General features: G+C 38.8%; 1 protein-coding gene across 4 annotated transcripts in view; it reads left to right on the top strand.

Moving 5' to 3' along the window:
- FHIP1A (FHF complex subunit HOOK interacting protein 1A) overlaps nt 1–19,929 on the top strand; it is a 420,438-nt gene that overhangs the window by 248,518 nt on the left and 151,991 nt on the right. For all 4 annotated transcript variants that reach the window (XR_013483927.1, XM_020994122.2, XM_020994119.2 and 1 more), the window contains 2 exons: nt 12,271–12,429; nt 16,811–16,897. Coding sequence is in view for 3 of the 4 variants with exons in the window: in XM_020994122.2 (XP_020849781.1) it covers nt 12,271–12,429; nt 16,811–16,897 (246 nt within the window). In the remaining variant the exon portion in view is untranslated. The remainder of the gene's footprint in view (nt 1–12,270; nt 12,430–16,810; nt 16,898–19,929) is intronic.

Here is a 19,929-nt window from a genome sequence, read left to right as displayed (position 1 = left end):
GGGCTGTTATTAGGACCCTAGGATCCTAAGTCTTAGGGCTAGAAGGGACCTCAAAAACCATCTAGTCCAGTCCCCTCATTTTACAGATAAAGAAGTTGTGGCCAAGAAAATCAAATAACTCACCTAAGAAGTAAGCATTAAAGGCAGGATTTGAATCTAGGCCATCTTCTCTTCCAAACCCCATAGGAACCATGGTTGTACTATAATATGATTGTCCTCTGTGCCTATTCCTAGTTAAGCTGTTGATCACTGGCTCCTGACATGGAGCTCTCTTTGAGAACAGAAATGTTTATTTTTTAAAGTTGTTTTAAATCATAGTTAATGCTTCACTTATTCATACTTCTTTGAAAAGTAATCTTTTGGATATATAAGCCTCCCACACAGAGCCTGGTACTCTCATATTTCTATTTTGCTTCTTGAAAAAATTCTCCTTTTATCTGAAATATTTGTCAGAAATGGTCATTTTTCCTGCAATTTCATACAAACCACAAACAGAGTGCTTGTTTACTCTCTCTTGTGACAGCCTTATCTACATCAGCTTTGGGGACCAAAAGATGGAATTTGTATTTTTTTGAAAAATAGATGAAACTTTTTGACCCAGGAAGAGAACTGTTATTCAAGTACATCTCTTGTTACTGAGTGGATTGTACATCTAGAAGTGGAGAAGACTTTAGAGACCCAGAATCTGGGCCAGGCCCCTTAATTTACAAACGAGGATTGCCTCCAGAGCCCATACTCACTCTTTCCATTATATTATGGTTTATTTTTATCTCCCCAGAGGTACTAATTTTTATCTACTATCAACTAATAATAGCTAACATTTATATAGCATCTGCTATGGTGCGCTAAGCACTATTATTATTTCCATTTTACAATTGAGGAAACTGAGGCAAACGGAGATTAAGTGACTTGCCCAGAGTCATATTGCTAAATATCTGAGGTCAGATTTGAACTCAGATCTTCCCTGATGCCAAGCACTGTGCTATATCCACTGTGTCATCTAGATGCCTAATTTTTAAAAAAAGTTTTATTGATGCTTTTAAAATTATTATCTCTTCTAAGCCTTTCTTCCTCCTTTCTCCGCATAGAACCCTGCTTTGTATAAAGCAAAGTAAGCCAACACATCATCTGTCCATGTCTGACATTTGCTGTGTTTAAGACCACATCTCTCTCAAGGCTTCTGAAGTCAAGACTGGTTATGATGTTACTCAGAGTTCTGCATCATTAGGTTTTTTTTTTTAAACTTAATTTTACTTTTTTTTCAATGAACAAAAATCCACCTACTATCAGTTTTTAAAAATGAAAATCCCAAAGGAATACATGATACAGTTACATAGATCAGTGTATGGGCAGTTCTTGCTTTATGTAAATTTATATTATGCAAATTTAACTTTACACAGAATTCTGAAAGAAATTCGCATTTCAAAAAAGCTCATATTTACTGTACAGTACTGTGCTCTCTCTCTACTCCTGCTCCTTGTCTCTGTGGCCTCTTACCCCCTTGCCTTCCCACTGCCCCTGCAAACCCTAAACAACAACAACAACAACAACAACAGATATCTGTGAAAGCAGAAGAACAGGTATGTGGAGAAGAATAGATGCTCAGAGAGGCCACCCTGTCCACTATTGCCTGATAGGAGTCTTGGCTTGAGACCCCTGGCACCAAGAGAGAAGACCTTAGCTCTGCCTACCCTGTGTGTCTGTCTTCCCTCTTATCTGTGCTGGGGGCTGTTCCCAGACCCCATGTGTCCCTCTCCTTTCCCTTCTCTTTCCCTGGCCCCCATGTGTCCTTGAACATGTGCCTGCTCCCTCCCCTCCACAGACAGCCTTGAAGGCCCCCTTCCTGCCTCCTTCCCTCCCTTCCCCACATCCACAGGCAAATTCTCATTACATAAAAATCACTTTTAAGTGGAAGTCTGTGGAACTGTCCAATTATGTAAAGTGAGAACTGTCTGTATCATGTTTCTAACAGTCAGTTATTCGGCATTTTGTAGGTGTCTATTATGTGCCCATTATGCTAAGCCCTGGGAACATAAAGATTAAAAAACCCAAAAAACCCAAAACCCAGTCTTTGTTTTCAAGGAGCATCTAGTCTAATGAGGGAGACAACTATGTCCAAACAAGATATATCTATATAGATACACACATATATGTAATACATATACGCACATATACATATATATATGTATGTATGTATGTATGTATATATAAATAAAATATACATACATACATGTGTGTGTACCACAGGATAAATTGGGTGGGGGGATGGCCTCAAGGCATTACAATTAAGGAGGGCTGGGAAAGACTTTTTGCAGAATATGAAACTTTAGCTGAGACTTGGGAGTTAGCCAGGGAAGGTAGAAGGCCAAATGAGGAGGGCAGAGTGTCCAGGGATGAGGCACAGTGAAAACTTGAGATGTTGAGGGATGAATGGTAGGTTGTACATGAGGAACAACAAGAGGCCAGTGTCAGTGTTGTTGAGTCAAGGGAGTGAAATAAAGTGTAAGAAATTGGGAAATGTAGGAAGGGGCCAGGTAATGAAGGGCTTTGAATGCCAAACAGAGGCATTTGTGTGTTGAGTTTTGGGATGGAAGGTGTCTCTTCATGGAATCAACTCAAGTGTTATTCTGAAAGGGCTTGAAGCTTTACCTTTCTCCTACTTTTTCTCACCTAGAATTTGGGCATCCTGCCTTAGCTTGAGGAAGCCTTTTAAATTTTGTATGACTTTGTGAGTGTCTGATATCTGAACCCAATTAAGCAAAATGTGGGGAAGACAGCATGAATGTGAAAGCGGAGTCTAGGATGGGTGACTATTCGGTAATCTCCTTCTTTCCAAGTGGTCATCACATTTGCATAGTGTTTTATACTTTTCTAAGCATTTTCATACATATATTCTCATTTATTCCTCACTATAGTATTTGATTAAAGATATTGATTATCAGGACCCTTTCACTCAGAAGATAGAATGTTATAGCTGATAGAAGGCTAGCTTTGAAGCCAGGAAGATCATCAGGCTTGAGATCTGGTCTTATTAGCTGTCACCTAAACCTCTCAGTGCCCTAGACAAGTGTCTAAGACTAGATTACAGAAGAATTGCTAATTTGCATTAGTAGAGGGAGCAGTTTTTCTGTACTGATGGGGAAAAAAAGAGAGAGAGAGAGAGTGTGTGTGTGTGTGTGTGTGTGTGTGTGTGTGTGTGTGTGTGTGTGTGTGAATGTGCATGTGCTAGTGTGTTAACAGGAATGGAAATTAAGACCTAGCAAGGTTAAATGATTTGGTCAAGGATACGCAAGTCTGGGTTAGAAACCCAGAACTTTACTGGGATCATGTGCCACTTTTAGGTTTGCAAAATACTTTTTGTAAATTGTCTTTCTGAACAACAACCCTGTGAGGGAAATATTTGAATATGATTATTCCCATGTTACAGATGAGGAATATGAGGCTGAGGGTACCATAGCTAATACATATCAAAGGGAGGATTCAAACCCAGGTCTCTCCTGACTCTCCTTCTATTGCTCTTCCCACCCTATCAGTCTGTCTCTCTATTATATTCTAGCGTCCCACCTCACAAGTTGGCTCCTTACAGAGCCAGCTCACGTTGCTTTATGTAGAACACCCTTAAAAGAGGAGAGGGTGGAATATTAGGTGTATGTTATTGTTAATTACTGTCTCTGATGTACGTAATTTGAAAATTAATGTTGCTCTAATTATATTGATACAGTGAATAGTTATTCCCAGCATTTGAGTCAGATCAATTATGCCTGTCTGGATAAATTCATCTTGAAAGCCTTAAAGTGCTTAAGGAGTCAAGGGTGTGCAGAAGCAAACCCTTTGTTCTGTGGCTAATTTAGCAGGAGTTAGCAAATGTAATTGATTTTAAGTACATGGCATCAAGATGAGCATCCCCTCCAAGGAGAACCGGAGCTCTCTGTTCTCCCTTGCCTGAGAGAGGTTTTAAATTTAGGAGAAATAACTCACTAAATGTTACTTTCATAATGGAAGTTCAAGGGGTTGTAGGCAAATGTGAGTCTATGGACTGGCTAGAGGTTCTTGACGAGGGCATTTAGGCTGAAAGCCAAAAGAAATTCCTTTTCTCTGTTCTTTATTAACTTATCTCTGGTCTCTATTAACCCCCCCCCTTTTTTTTTCCTCTCCTCTAGGAGTCATAGGATTTAGAGCTGGAAGAGATCTGCTCTAGACCAGGGATGGGGAAACCTGTGGCCTTGATGCTACAGGTGGCCCTCTAGGTCCTCAAGTGTGGCCCTTTGACTGAATTGCAGAACGCTTGAGGACCTAGAGGGCCACATATAGTCTTGAGACTGCAGTTTCCCCAACACTGGTCTAGTCCATAGGTTCCCAAAGTGGGGGATACAGCCCCCAGGGGGTGTGATGGAACCATGTGGGGGGGGCCTAGTAGCCTCGGGGGAATTGGAGGGCAGTGAATAAAAATAAGGGGGTGGTGGAAGCATTAGGAAAGAAGAGAAGAAAAATTTTGAAAACTATTCCTGCATGTTTCTTTTGTATAATAGAGTTAAAGTCATAGTGGTTACATTATTTTTCAAATAAACACACAAAATGCAAGTTATAACCCATCAGTGGTCAAGTCTGCCAACAAGTCTTAACAAGCAAGTGTTGGCAGGTGAGCCTGTCACTTATTGTTGGGAAGTCCAGCATGTATCAGCAGGAATATGTGCATGTAATGACTTGTCTACAATACAATACTATATGGTTACATGATGCAATATTGCATCATTGTAATTTCAATGCAGGAAAAAAACAAAAATTTACAATAAATTATTAAATTTAAGATAAGTCATTTAAAAAAATTATACTTTTTTGAAATGATATAAATTTTAAAAAATTGTTAAAGGATTAAAGAAAGTAGATTTTGGGGGGGTGGCGCTGAATAATTTTTTTTTAAAAGGAGGTAGTATGCCAGTTAAGCTTGGGAACTTCTACTGCTAGTCCAACCCCTGCTCCTTATTGTACAAGTGAGGAAATTGAGGCCAAGAAAGAGACAAAGTGCTTTGCCTAGCACCCAGGTAGGGTTGGGATGGGAACCTCTGCCCAAAAGACTCTAAACTCACTGGTCTTTCCATTATACCAATGCTTTGTGGGTGTTCTTCAAAGTTCTGATCATGGACCTCTTCTTTCTATACCCTCCTTCTGAGGGATCACATCCATTCTCACGGGTTCAGTGATCATCTCTGTAAATGAATCCAAGTTCATGATAGCTGTCCTTGACTTCTTTCCTGAGGTCCAGATGTTTATCCTTATTTTCCTGCTTTATATCCTTCCAGTGCTTGAGATGTCTTAAAACAGAGCTTGTCATCTTAACCCCACAGAAGTTTCTGTCCCTATTTCCTATTTTACTCATGATGGCATAGTAGATAGAGCCCTGGACCTAGAGTCAGGAAGACCTGAGATCAAATCTGGCTTCAGACATTTATGACTAATGAAGTGACCCAGTCACTTAAATTCCTTTTGCCTCAATTACTGAGTCCGTAAAATGAGCTGGAGAAGGAGATGGCAAACCACTGCAGTCTGTTTGCCAAGAAAACTCCAAAGGAGGTCACAAAGAGTTAGACACAATTGAAACAACTGAAAAACAACAAGTTGTTTGCCTTTTCCTTCTTTAGCTCATTTTACAGATATAGGAACTAAGACAAACAGGGTTAAATGACTTGCCCAGGATCATACAGTTAGTGTCAGAGGCTGAATTCGAACTCAGGAAGAGTAGTCTTCCTGATTCCAAGCCCACTGCTCTATCCATTGTGCCACCTAGCTGCCCCCAGCCAAAATGCCTCTGGCATTTATTGTTCCTAAAGCCTTCCCTTCCTGACATTGTCAAGAATTTGCAGTGTAATAATAGGCAAGTCACTTAATCTCTTTGTAACTGTTATGGCATAGTGAGCAGGTCACTCAAGCTCAATTTCCTTATTTGTAAAATGAGGGTAGGGGGCAGCTAGGTGGCGCAGTGGATAAAGTACCAGCCCTGAAGTCAGGAGTGCATGAGTTCAAATCCGGCCTCAGACCAAACACTTGACACTTACTAGCTTTGTGACCCTAGGCAAGTCACTTAACCCCAATTGCCTAAAATAAAATAAAATAAATTTTTAAAAAATAAAATAAAATGGGGGTAGTAGTATTTGTACTACTGACCTCACAGGCTTGTAATAGAATGCCCTTTGTGAACTGCAAAATGCTAAATAAATATGAACTATTATTATTACTATTCTCATTCCCTTACTCCTTAAACTGGACATCTTGCCTTCCTTAGAAGTCCCTGAGGACTTTGGTATCCTTCATATGACAGTTATCCTGTACACTTTTCCAGCATCATATCACAGCACTGCCATGAATATATTTTAGCCAAACCCACTGTAGTGCCCTCCTCTCTTGCTGCGTTTGTGCAGTCATTTGCTTAAAATGCAAAGCAGATGGTTAGTGATTATCTGAGTTAGGGTTTGAATCCCAGTGGTGGCATCTCCCAGGAGTTACTCCCTTGTTTATGATATTGATCCGGTGGAACTGACTCCCCCTTCTAATGTTGTTTTGCTTAACATCATTTTAGACACTGAAAAAGAACTGAAAAAAGACATTAGATATGGGATAAAGGGTTTTGTGAGATGTAGAGGTGAGCAACTGAAAGGGAAAAAAGGCTTTGAGTTCGCATCATGTAATAATAGCTAACTCTGAGCCTGGAGTCAGGAAGAAAGAGTTCAAGTGGCCTCAGACATTTACTAGCTGTGTGACCCTGGGCAAGTCACTTAATCCTGCCTGCCTCAGTTTCCTCATCTGTAAAATGAGCTGGAGAAGGAAATGGGCAAACCACTCCAGTATCTCTGCCAAGAAAACCCCAAATGGGCTCACAGAGAGTCAGACACAACTGAAACAACTAAACAACCACATTTATGTCGCACTTATTGTGTGCCAGGCACTGTACTTGCTTTGTAATTATTATCACACTTGATCCTCACAACTGTGGTACATAGATACTAAGAAGTTCAGTCTGGGAGGTGATAAGCAAAATTAACTCATCTGTAAATATTTGAAGGACTATGCCCTGGAAGTGGTTAGGCTTGTTTTTCTTGACCCCAGAAGGCAGAAAAGGGTAGAAGTTCCAAAGAGGCAAATTTATGCTTGATATGAAGAAAACCCTCCTAACAAGGCTATTTTGAAATGAAATTGGCTGCCTGAGGAGCTGTGAGTTTTTCCTCAATGGAAGACTTTAGGCAAAGGCTGGATGACCACCATGTTATATTGGGGATTCTTCTTCAGGGACAGTTTGGACAAACTGGTTGCTGCAGTCACTCTGAACTTGACAATTCTGTGATTCTATAAACTCTTATGTATAAAGGCCTATCTGTGTGAGGACTTATTATTATTCTTACTCACTTATTTCTGTTATTAGATGTCAAGCTTCTTGAAGGTTCATGCCTTCTGTTGTTCAGTTGTTTTAGCTGTGCTTGACTCTTTGGAGTTTTCTTGGCAAAGATACTGAAGTGGTTTGCCATTTCCTTCTCCAGCTCATTTTACAGATGAGGAAACTGAGGCAAACAGAGTTAAGTGACTTGCCCAGGGTCACACAGCTAGTGTCTGAGGTGGGATTTGAACTCAGGTATTTCTGGCTCTATCTGCTGTGCTCCCTAGCTGCCCTACATGCCATGTATTCAGTGCTTTTGAATGTAGCAGATGCACAAATGTCTGTTAACTGGCTGATTGCGATGTAGACCGTGAGTGATGTTTTTGACTTCAGCAACAGAATAGAATAGCTTGCAGCCAACATATGGCATATTAAGATTTATGAAACATTTTTCTCACAATCTGGTAAGTTAGGTAATGCAATTATTGTTCCCATTTTACAGATAGGAGATTGAAACTCAAGGAAATTGAGTAAGTGGCCTAGAGTCACATAGCTAGTGTCAATGCCAAGACTTAAACCCAAATCATTTAAGATCAGCACTCTTCTAATTACATTATGGGCAGCTAGGTGGTGTAGTGGATAGAACACCAGCCCCAAAGTCAGCAGGACTCATCTTCATGAGTTCAAATCCAACTTTGGACACTTACTAACCTCTTCTTCCTTTGGGCTTCAGTTTAATTTCCCCTACAAATAAGGGGATTAGACTGGAGCAGAGGTGTACAACACAAAGCCTGAGGTCTACATGGGGCCCACAACATTCTCTAGTGCTGTCCAAACCCAGATTAAAATATAATTGAGAAATGTTTAACAAAATAAATTGAAATAAAAGGATGATAAAACCATGGATACCCTTTGACCCAGCAATACCACTACTAGGTCTGTATCCCAAAGAGATAAAAAAAAATACTTACAAAAATATTTAAGGAGCTCTTTTACTGGTGGCAAAGAATTGACAATTGAGGGGATGCCCATCAATTGGGGAATGTCTGAACAAGTTGTTGTATATGATTGTGATTGAGTACTATTGTGCTGTGAGAAAGGACAAGTATTAAAAAAAAATGATATGACAAGTAGAGTGTCTCAGAAAAACCTGGAAAGACTTACATGAACTGATGTGAATTGAAATGAGCAGAACCAGGAGAACATTGTACACAGTAACAGCAATATTGTATGATGATCTACTGTGAATAACTTAGCTATTCTCAGCAATACAATGTTCTAAGACAGTTCTAAAGGACTTGTGATGAAAGGTGCTGTCCATTTCCAGAGAAAGAATTGATGGAGCCTGAAGGCAGATTGAAGATACTTTTCCTTACTTTCTTTATTTTTGGGTTTTCTTTTGGTCTGCATTTTCTTTCATAGCATGACTTACATGGAAATGTGTTTTGCATGACTACACATGTATAACATCTGTCAAGTAGCTTGCCTTCTCAACGTGGGAGGGAAGACAGAGGAAAGGAGAGAATTTGGAACTTAAAATTTTGGGGAAAAAAGTGTTAAATTTGTTTTTACATGTAACTGGGAAAAAATAAAATATTAAATTAAAAAATAAATGGAAATAATATAAAACTTACCTAATATATTTTACAACAGTGAATATATTGTCCACAGGGATCCTAATGTATGGATTAGTGGTACCTATTTTTATTTGAATTTGAGGTCACTGGACTAGATGTCCTTTCCAAGGTACCTTCAGTACTAATATCCTGTGCTTTTAGAGATAAGAGTTTTGAGACACACAACCTTGGAGAAGTCTAGTAGGAAGAGAAAGGAAAGAGGACTCATTATTACTTGACTTCAGCCCTGTTCATTTTAAATGAATATGTTTCTGAGTATAAGGGAAAGCTGTTGCATAGTGCAGAGGCTACTTAATTAGGAAGACCTGGGTTTGTATCTTGGCTGTTTTACGTGCAAATTGTGGGATGTTGTACAATTTATGGCTTTCTAGGCTTTGGTTTCCTCCTCTGTGAAATGGAGATCACCTTGGCCATAACTAACACCAAAGAGTTGATGTGAAGATGAAATAAGAGAATGTGTGTCATTTTTTTAGATTATGAAGTGCTGTTTTTTAGGTCAACTATGGACCATCTCTGGAACTCTAGTCCACAAATTAGCTAATGTTCCCAGCTGTCTTTCTGTTAATATTTTAATCCCTAAAGCTAATTGCTAATATAGACCGTGTTTTATGTCTATCATGCATTAACACAGAAAATTTTTAAATGAGTCTGGCTTATCTGGGGTGAAATAGAGACTTGTGAACATCATACAAAATTTCATTATTAATGGCCATTAATGTTCTATAATTAGGGCACAATATATTAGTGAAGCAAACAATTAGCTTGTTAGATGTGTAAGTGGAGGGTAATTTTGAATTTTCCAAGTATTTTTCTCTGCTTTGGATATTAAGTGTTCATTCATTAGTCCTAACATATATCTTGGTCTTCCTGTGTGAATTTGTTCACATACGACTTGGTTTGACATTTGTCTTAGAATAATAAAGATAGCTCATACTTCTAGAGTGCCTTTAGGTCTGTAAAGCCCTTTGCTTGTGACTAATCTTTGAGGCAGGAAAAATAAGTAGTTTTTCCCACTTTACAACTGGGGAAACTGGGGCCCTTCAGGATTAAATGACTTGTCTTGTGATCACATAGGGCAGACCTGGATCTGGAAGATCTGAGCTCAAATCTGGCCTTAGATACTTACTAGCTGTATGACCCTGGGCAGGTCACTGCCTCAGTTTCCTCATTTGTAAAATGAACTGTAGAAGGAAATAGCAAACCTTTCTAGTATCTTTGCCAAGACTCAAATGGGGTCATGAAGAGTCAGACATGACTGAAGAATGACTGAACAAAGATTTGGATATAAAGGCTGATATTATAAGCAGACTGGGAGAGCAAGGCAAAATAAGTAGTTATTCCCACTTTACAACTGGGGAAACTGGGGCCTTTCAAGATTAAATGACTTGTCTTATGGTCACATAGGGCAACCAAGATTAGAAGGAAAGTAGAAAATTGAGAAAGAATTTTTACAGTGTCTTTGATGAGGGCCTCATTTCTGAAATATATAGAGAATTAAGTCAAATTTATAAGAATACAAGTCATTCCGCAATTGATAAATGGTCAAAGGATATGAACAGGCAGTTCTCAGATGAAGAAATTAAAACCATCATTATTGATTAGAGAAATGCAAATCAAAACAACTCTGAGGTACCACATTACACTTATCAGATTGGCCAACATGACAAAACAGGAAAATGATAAATGCTGGAGAAGATGTGGGAAAACTGGAACATTAATGCATTGTTGGTGGAATTGTGAAATGATCCAAACATTTTGGAGAGCAATTTGGAACTATGCCCAGAGGGCTATAAAAATGTGTGCTTACCCTTTGACCCAGCAATAGCACTTCTAGGGCTATATCCCAGAGAGATCATACAAATGGGAAAAGGACCCACATGTACAAAAATATTTATAGCAGCTTTTTGTGGTGGCAAAGAATTGGAAATTGAGGGTATGCCCATTAATTGGGGAATGACTGAATAAGTTATGGTATATGAATGTAATGGAATACTATTGTGCTATAAGAAATGATGAGCAGGCAGACATCAGAAAAACCTGGAAAGACTTGTGTGGTCTGATGCTGAATGAAGTGAGCAGAACCAGGAGAATGTTGTGCACAGTAACAACTAATGTTGACTAATATTGATAGACTTAACCCTTCTCAGCAATACGAGGATCTGGGACATCTCCAAAGGCTGTGATGGATAATGCTATCCATAAAGAAGAACTGTAGAGTTTGAATGCAGATCAAAGCATACTATTTGCTGTTTTTTTTCTTCTGTTGTGTTTTGTTTCCTCTTTCTTGTGGTCCCTCCTATTGGTTCTAATTCTTACTTACAACATGACTAATGTGAAAATATGTTTAATAAGAATGTATATGTAGAGCCTATATGAGATCCTGCACCATCTGGGGGAGGGAGTTGGAGAGGGAAGGGGAGAAAAATTTTAAACTCAAAAGCTTATGGAAGTGATTGTTGATAATTCAAAATAAATTAATTTTTAAAAAGATAATGGAATTAAAACTTTCCTCATTCTGAAAAAAAAATGACTGGACAGTAACCACTGTGGTCACATAACCTGTATGTGTCTGAGGCAGGATACAAACCCAAGTGTCTTGTGGCTTTAAGTCTAGCATTTTATCCACTGTCCTGTATTTGTCTTGCTATGGTTAGCAACTCAACCTGAAACTGGTAATGTCTTTAAAAAAAATCACAGTAGAGGCTGTCAAGGAGAGAGGGTTTGTTTATTTAGCCAGTGTTCACCAAGCCCTTAATGTGTTGTAAGATGCTCAGCTGGGCACTGTATATGCCCATGGGATCTAAGAGTTAGAGCTGGAATGGGTCCCAGAGGCTGTCTAGTCCAGCCAGCCTCCTCCTTTTACAGATGAGGAAACTGAGGTCTAGGGAGGTCAAATGATTGCCCATGGTCATCCCTGTAGTAAGCTTCAGAGGGCAGAGCTAAAGACCTTTTGACTGGAGCCAGGGTCCTTTTCCACTTTTTCCACTTTGGAGGGAGATTCCTTTTGGCTGGGGTGATCCATAAGTCCATAAGGAAGAGGTAGCCTTGAAGAATTATGGGGGGAAATGATGATGCTACTTTAATTCACCAAGCATATTTTAAGCTTATATGCCAGGTACCATTGTGAGTGCTGAGGATACAAAGACTAAACAAACAAAGAAAAAGAAATAAGAATAAGAGAAGGCCACTGCTCTCAAGGAGCTTACATTCTAGTGGGAATTGGAGGAGCAAAAAAAAAATCACAGTGTCTCTTGTTTCTGAATGCAGGTGCTAGCAACGGGATTAAGTGGCCTCTACTCATCTTTGCCTACGAAACTTGAGGAGAAGGGTGATGAATGGCACTGCCTTCTGAAGGATGACTGGTCACTTCTGCCTTCTCTAGTCCAGTTCATGAATTCCCTGGAATTCTGCAATGCAGTCATACAGGTACTGGAGAAAAACCACAATCATAATGAAATGTCACCTTAATCTAGAGCTTTATGGGTTCCCAAGTGCCTTCCCACAAATGTGCTTCTATGTTTGGGATAGGAACAAGAGTGTCCCTTTTTTCACTCATGAGAAAGTGACTTGCCCAAGGACATGTAGGTAGGAAAGGTTAGAGCATAGCATCAGACCCTTAGCCTAGCATCCTTCCTTTCTCCTTGAACAACTCATTTAGTTCTCACCTAGAGGACAAGCGATTTACTGATGAATTGATATGCATCAGCATTTTATTTTAATAAATGCTTAATAAATATTCATGACTTATTTAAACTATGCGTAATACCTTTGAATACATAAAAGTATAATTTTATGGGCTCCCAGAAAGTTTGAAGGAAAAGCAAAATGGGGGGCAGGGTCTTTCTGTATCCTCCTTCCAAAAATTGCTAATTCTGTTTTGTTTATCCATTGTATTGTCAACAGTAATTTGATTCCTGACTCATTAAAGGATATTTTTAGCTGTCCATGTTTTTTAAAATATACCATTTTTACTTCAAGGTCTTCATGGTTGTCAACAAAGGAAAACACTTTATTTTGCTTAATGGTGCATACTGACTAAAGAATGTTATTATCCCAATTGAATTTAGAAGTTGTTAAGTATCTTCTTAGCAACCCAAATTAAATTTCCTTCAAAATTGGTCTGCTTGAAAAAAAATAAACAGCTTTCTAAACCGGGCCTCTTGATTAGATTTCCCCCTCAGCTTTTTTGTTGCTATTCTTCATCAATTTCCAGATAGAAATCAGATTTTACATTTCTCTGGCAGTAAATGGGTCCCACTAATGTTTTATTGGTTTACTGCATGAATATCACCTTTGTTTTGGAGTTTTTGATTTGTTCCAGAAATCATTTACTTTAACGGTGATTGTGGGCTGATGAATGTTGGCTATAATCTATTTATTTGCTAAATGAAGAAATAGCTTCTGGAAGAAAATGTGGGTAAATTACATACGTTCCCATCTCATTTTTATTACTCAAATGAGGGAAGCTTTATTTATACATAAGATAAATGAATTACATCTTAAATTATTTCTCTCTCTCATCTTGCAGTCTCACAGCATTTTCTTGCAGAAGGGTTTAAAAATAAAAAGATGGAACTACTATTATTTTCTCCTCAAATTGCACTCTGATTGAGAAAGTGTCGGTAATTTAAAGCTCAAGTCTCCATCCCCTGGTAATTGGTTTTCACTTTTTATTTTATTTTATTTTTTAAAGAAAGAGAAGCCACGTAATGGGATTTATTAAAGACAGAAGAACCATACGTTTTGGAATAAGTTTCAAAATTGACATCATATAGTTTATATTAGTCCTTTTAATGATACTGCAAAGATTACTTAAAAAAGATGTTAGCACAGGGCTCTTGCATGCAAGAGATGTTTTAAAAGGAATAAAGCAGACTCTCTTGCATCAGTGATAGTGATCTCTGCTTAGGAGTAGTGTCCTGCTCTGCAAAACCATGTTTCTAAATAAATTGTTCCTGCCACTCTCATCTCGTCATGATAAATATCTGTCCCAGAATGCAGTTTCAGGATACCTTTTTTTGTTATGTCCCAGACTAATGCCTTCTCCTAGCAATATAAGATTGCTTAATCATATGCCTGGACATTATACTCTTATATACATACATACATACATAATCAAGAGATTGCCAGACTGATTTAGGAGAGTCCTGGCCCTGACTCTAGTTGCATGACTCCGGGTAAAAATCATAAAACAGGTATGGAATTGAGGCTCAGAAATGTTATATAATACTTGTACTATTGTTGACTCCTGCTTTCCATAGTACAAATTTCAGTTCAAGAAACATTTATTAAGTAAATATTATTAATGCAAAGCACTATGCTAGGTGATGGAGATATAAAGACAAGAAAGAAGTAGTTCCTACCTTCAAGGAGTTTACATTCCACCAGGAACATAATATTTTAATATTTAGAGCTAGAAAAGACTTTTAGGTATCATCTAGGCCAATCCACTTATTTTATAGATGAGGAAACAAAAGGCTAAAACTAGTCATTTGGTCCATACACATTTATTAAATGCTTACTGGATTCTAGGCACTCTGCTAAGCACTAGGGATACAAAGAAAGGCAAAAACAACCCCACATTCTAGTGGTAGAGAAAATATATAAATGGTACATACAAAATATATCCAGAGTGAACAGAAGGTAACCTTAGTTATAACTTACCAAGCTTATAGTTATTTTTTAGTTGTAAACATGCCTTGTCTTTCCTATCTACTTCTAACCTGACTCTGCTCTTGATTCTCTAGCTGTTTCTACCTCTGTCCCAGCTGCTTTTTTTTCTTTCTTTCTTTTTTTTTTTTTGGCAGTTGGGGTTAAATGACTTGCTTAGGGTCACACAGCTAGTAAGTGTCTGAGGCCAGATTTCAACTCAGGTCTTCCTGACTTCAGGGCTGGTGCTCTATCCACTGCACCATCTAGCTGCCCCCTCCCAGCTGCTTTCTCAGGCTGGAGATGCCCTCATCCTTGTAGCTCCATCCTCTAGCTGCTCAATTCTTCCCCAGAACCTCCATTTGAAGAAGTGTCCAAGCCACCATGTTTACTTCCAACTTGACTCCATTCTAGACTCTGAATTTTTATATCTTGTCACTATTGGATACCTTCCGCATTCCCCACTACCATTCATTTTTCCACTCCCTTTTATGTATTGCCACTAAAATGAAAGCTCCTTGAGGGTAGAGACTATTTCCCTTCCCTTATATTTGTATCTTAATGCTCAGTACAGTGCCTCAAACATGGCTAAATGCTTAACAAATGTTCTGTCATCCATCCATCCATCCATCCATCCATCCATCCATCCATCTACTTACCTACCTACTATCTATTTTCCTACTTGATAAGATGATGAGCTCCTTGAAGTCAGGGAACATATTCTATTCTTCCACAGTGCCTAGTAACAAAGTGTTGCCATCAAAGAATCTGTGTAAATATCTGAATCAATGAATGATTGAAGTCTGATGTTGCTTGATGGAATCCTGCTCTTTTTTTTCCTCCCACATTTTCTCAGGCAGGCCCCTCACGATAAGATAAGATCTCCAATGTGAGGCATTGAATCTATTTTTAATTCTTGGGTCTTCTTGGTAGAACAACCCCCCCCCCCAATCATCAAAGCCAGTGAAGCTGAGCAGCTTCACCCGAGGAATATTCTCTGAGGTTTGCTTAATCATGGTGGGAAGCTAAATGAATCAGAACAAGAGAAGGAAAACAAAATTAGATGGGTGGAAAGGAAAAAAGAGAGGTGGGGGGGAGAGTCCCCTACAAATGAGCAGCCAGCACAGCCAACAGATACAAATGAGAGATGGGTGAACAGAGCTGATAAAAAGATTGAAGGCTGAAAGACCTTGTTGATGTGGTGTAAAAAAAAAAAAAGTAGCTGAGGAGCTCTGGGTAGCCGGAGAGCTGAGTAATGATCCTGATAAGCAGCAAATTAACATGCAAGGAGTTCTCCAGCTTTAACACCATCACACTGATAAATGGTCCAGGTTCTTGTGATAAAAATGCCTTGTAAACCTTCCAATGTGATGTAAATGAGGAAGTGTTTTTATGGGATGCTAACCTTAGAGGAGCCCTGAGGAAGCAATGGAACAAATGATTCATTGATTTAGTTTGAGGATATATGGATACATAAAGCTGCTGAAACATATTGCAAAATGTCCTGGAGCTAGCATCAGAAAATGCCCTCAAATGTTTTTAAGATTCATGATCCACCAGTCCATCAGCAGTATTTATGAAGTACCTTTTCTAACTCAGGTGTGGTGCTAAGTGCTAAGGTTATAAGTATTAAAAAAAAAATGAAACAATCTGGAGTCTCAAAGAGCTTGCATTCTATGATGTGAGAATAATACAAAAAGTAATTAAGACAAATTAGTCACTGCAGTAGTTTCTATCGTGCTAAAAAATCGCATGTATTAACATTTTACATTCTCCGAATTTGGCTGCCCTGGGACAAAGCTCTGATTGCCCCACCCTAGTTAAAGTTTTGCATAAGCATCATCCTACTTGTCTAGTCTGTTCCTTTTCCTCTGCTAGAGCCTTAGAATATCCTGATTTTTTGGCGTGGCAATCTAATTTTTGCTAATATAATGCCGAGAAACAATGCTGGGGCAAGAAAAGTATGGTGAGTGCTGAACAGAGAGCAGAATGTTAAGGCTTGAATGTTTTTCTTTGTCAAGAGCTAGCAGTTTTTCTTAGTGACTTTCTTTCCCATGCTCAGAGTCTGTGTGGAGATGTGACTTTACAAGACAAAACCAAAACCCCAAAGCTAACAATTGTATCATGCTTTTCTAGTGACAGGATCTTTCTTTCCTAGGTTGCCCATCCCCTGATTCGTAACCAGCTTGTCAACTACATTTACAATGGGTTCTTAGTACCAGTGCTGGCGCCTGCTCTCCACAAGGTCAGTTATTTCGTATTGGTATTTAGTAATAAATTGTAATAATGATTGGTAACTAGTACAAATTGTACCTGATTGGTAATTGCTATAAATTAAAATTGATTTATTATAAGGAAGGTGGAAGCCCTTGTGATAGCTTTAAATTCCTTTTGCCATTTCTGTATTTTATTTGACTGGTTTCAAATGCAACACAAATCTTTACAGGTACTAGACCTTGACCTATGCCATAGAACACATCAAAATCTGTATCACTGGGAAGATCACATTAGATGTTTCAGTCAATCAAGTAATCAATGAATAAGCATTTATTAAGCACCTAGTAGGTACTCAGAGCTGTGCTGCCCATCTGGTGATGGGACAGATTCCTGGACTTCCGTAGACTCTCAATCTCATCATCTCGCAGTAGCACATCAACTCTAAGACTCAAATCTCCTCAGAAACCCCTGCCCCTGTGGTCTCTCCCTTGGTACAGTGTGGAGAGCTCCTCTCACATGCTCCGTTTAAGGAAGGTGTCCAGGGGAATCATCTCTTTATGTCTCCTGCACTCCTCTGGACTTCATCATGTCCCATACCTTGCCTTTTCAGCTTCTTTTATGTGATATCTTCCCCTATTCGATTGTGATCTCCTTGAGGGCAAGGACTGTGTTTGTCTTTTCATCCTCAATGCTTAGAATGGTGCCTGGCACATAGTAAGCATTTAATAAACATTTCTTGACTGACTAAATGCTGGAGACGCAAAGGCAAAAAATGAAACTGTCCCTTCCTTCAGGGAATTTTCATTCTAAAGGGGGATAACATATACCACATAAACCAAATCCCCCCTTTTTTTACAGATGAGGAAAGCATGGTAAGGTAAGGGTGACTTACCCAAGGTCAAGCAGGTGGAAAGTTAGTTTAAAAGCTTAATGAAAGTTCAGAATTAAACTCAGATCCCATGACTCCAAATTCTGCCCTCTTTCCACTGCCCTAAAATTCAAGATGATTGGTAAATGTCTGTTGATAGTTTAAAAAGTCTTAGAGGTAGAGTGAGGAGATAGGATGAACAGGGTAGTGAGTAAATTTGCTGGGTGGAGCTGGGAGCAAGAGAAGAGAGCATTGAAATAGGTAAGGGCCTTTTGGATGCAGGATTGGAAATAGAGTGTAAACATTCTGTCTGGTCTTGTACTTTTCATGTCTTGGAAAATTATTACAATGTCCTATACAAGAAAGTAGTGGTCTGGTCATTGTGATGAGCAGAAAAGACAACGTTAGCTTTGAGGATTTGCCAGAGGGGACTGGTACTAGAGGTGAGAATTTGGTCCCAAATTTGCCACTAACTTTGTAACCTTTGTAACCTTTGACAGGTCACCTATCCCCACTGATTTTAGTTTCCTCATCTTTAATATGAAGGGGTTGGATTCCAGATAATCTCCAAGATGTCTTTCAGGTCCAATATTGTAGAATTGTCACATCTCTAAAAAAAAAAAAGAAGGTTGCTACTGAGATGTTCTTATGGTTTTTACTTTTTTGTTTGGGGATCTATACGGGGATGACACAGAGCAACAGTGGCGCCAGTAGATAATAGAAAAGGAGAAATCAAAGAGTAATGAAATAGGAGAGAAATGGGAAAACAATCATTCATTCCCTTCTTTTGTAATCATTTCACAATCCATGACAGTAATAGCCATGACCTTAAGTGGGGCCCCCCATGTCTGCCCCACCCTCTGTGTTGCTTTGCCAAGAGAACTTGTTTGTGTTTCACTCAATAAATAATTTCAGATAAATATATCAGAGAGAAACACCCCAAATCCACCAGAATAATTGATTTCTTCCATCTCCTTAGGGCTAAGGCTGTGCTTGAAACAGATACGTGACTGAAATCATTTTGGCCATTTCTTTAAATATGTGTGATCTGGGCTGGCCTAAACCATCGTGGGGCTGCTTGTTTTAATGTTTTGTCTTCCAAACAGGCACATACATATTTATGATCTGCTTCAATGCAAGCACAGCAATTCTTGGCTTATTGATTTTGGGAGATGGGTAGACATTTTGTTTATTTGTTTATTTTTGTGAGCAATGAAAAGGAGAACGTTTTGGGAAATTAAGAGCCAGAATTGCTCCTGGGAACAACATGTTTGCTCTGTGGCAGTCACCTGATATGGAGATGTAACCTGCCCTTCCCCCTACTCTGTGCCCCTTTTTTAGATAGCTTATGTTCTGGTACTTTGTGGCTCAGAATCCTTTCAAACCAAAGCTCATGAACCCTCACCAATGTCCTTTACCTTTACCAGTAAGCTAAATAACGTGCCATTCTTTTTTTTAAAATTAATTGATTTATTTTTAGTTTTCAATATTCACTTTTATAAGATTTTGAGTTCTAAGTTTTCCCCCCTCCCTCTTCTCCTCCCCCAAGATAGCATGCAATTTGGTATAGACTATATCTGTACAGTCATATTAAACGTATTTCTATATTAGCCATGCTGTGAAAGAAGAGTCAGAACAAAAGGGGAAAACCATGAGAAAGAAAAAAGAGAGAGAGAGAAAGTAGTATGCTTTGATCTGCTTTCAGACTCCATAGTTCTTTCCATCATGAGTCTTTTGGAATTGTTTTAGATCACTGCATTGCTGAGAAGAGCTAATTCTAACAGAGTTGGTCATCACACAATGTTGGTGTTACTGTGTACAATGTTCTGGTTCCGCTCACTTCACTCAGCATCAGTTCATACAAGTTTATACAAGGTTTTTCTGAAATCTGCCTGCTCATCATTTCTTATGAAACAATAGTATTCCATTACATTCATATACCACAACTTGTTCAGCCATTCCGCAAGTGATAAGTATCCCCTCAATTTCAAATTCTTTGCCACCACAGAAAGAGCTGCTATAAATATTTTTGTATGTGTGGGTCCTTTTCCCTGTTTAATGATCTTTTTGGGATACATCCGTAGTAGTGGTATTGCTGGATCCAAGGGTATGCACAGTTTGATAGCCTTTTTGGAATAGTTTCAAATTGCTTTCCAGAATGATTGGATCAGTTCACAACTCTACCATTTCCA

This window comes from Phascolarctos cinereus, unplaced genomic scaffold (genome assembly GCF_003287225.1).
Source record: "Phascolarctos cinereus isolate Bilbo 61053 unplaced genomic scaffold, phaCin_HiC Scaffold_9;HRSCAF=440, whole genome shotgun sequence".
Classification (NCBI taxonomy): domain Eukaryota; kingdom Metazoa; phylum Chordata; class Mammalia; order Diprotodontia; family Phascolarctidae; genus Phascolarctos; species Phascolarctos cinereus.
The sequence above is the reverse complement of the archived record's forward strand: the minus strand, read 5'-3'. Positions and strand labels throughout refer to the sequence as shown.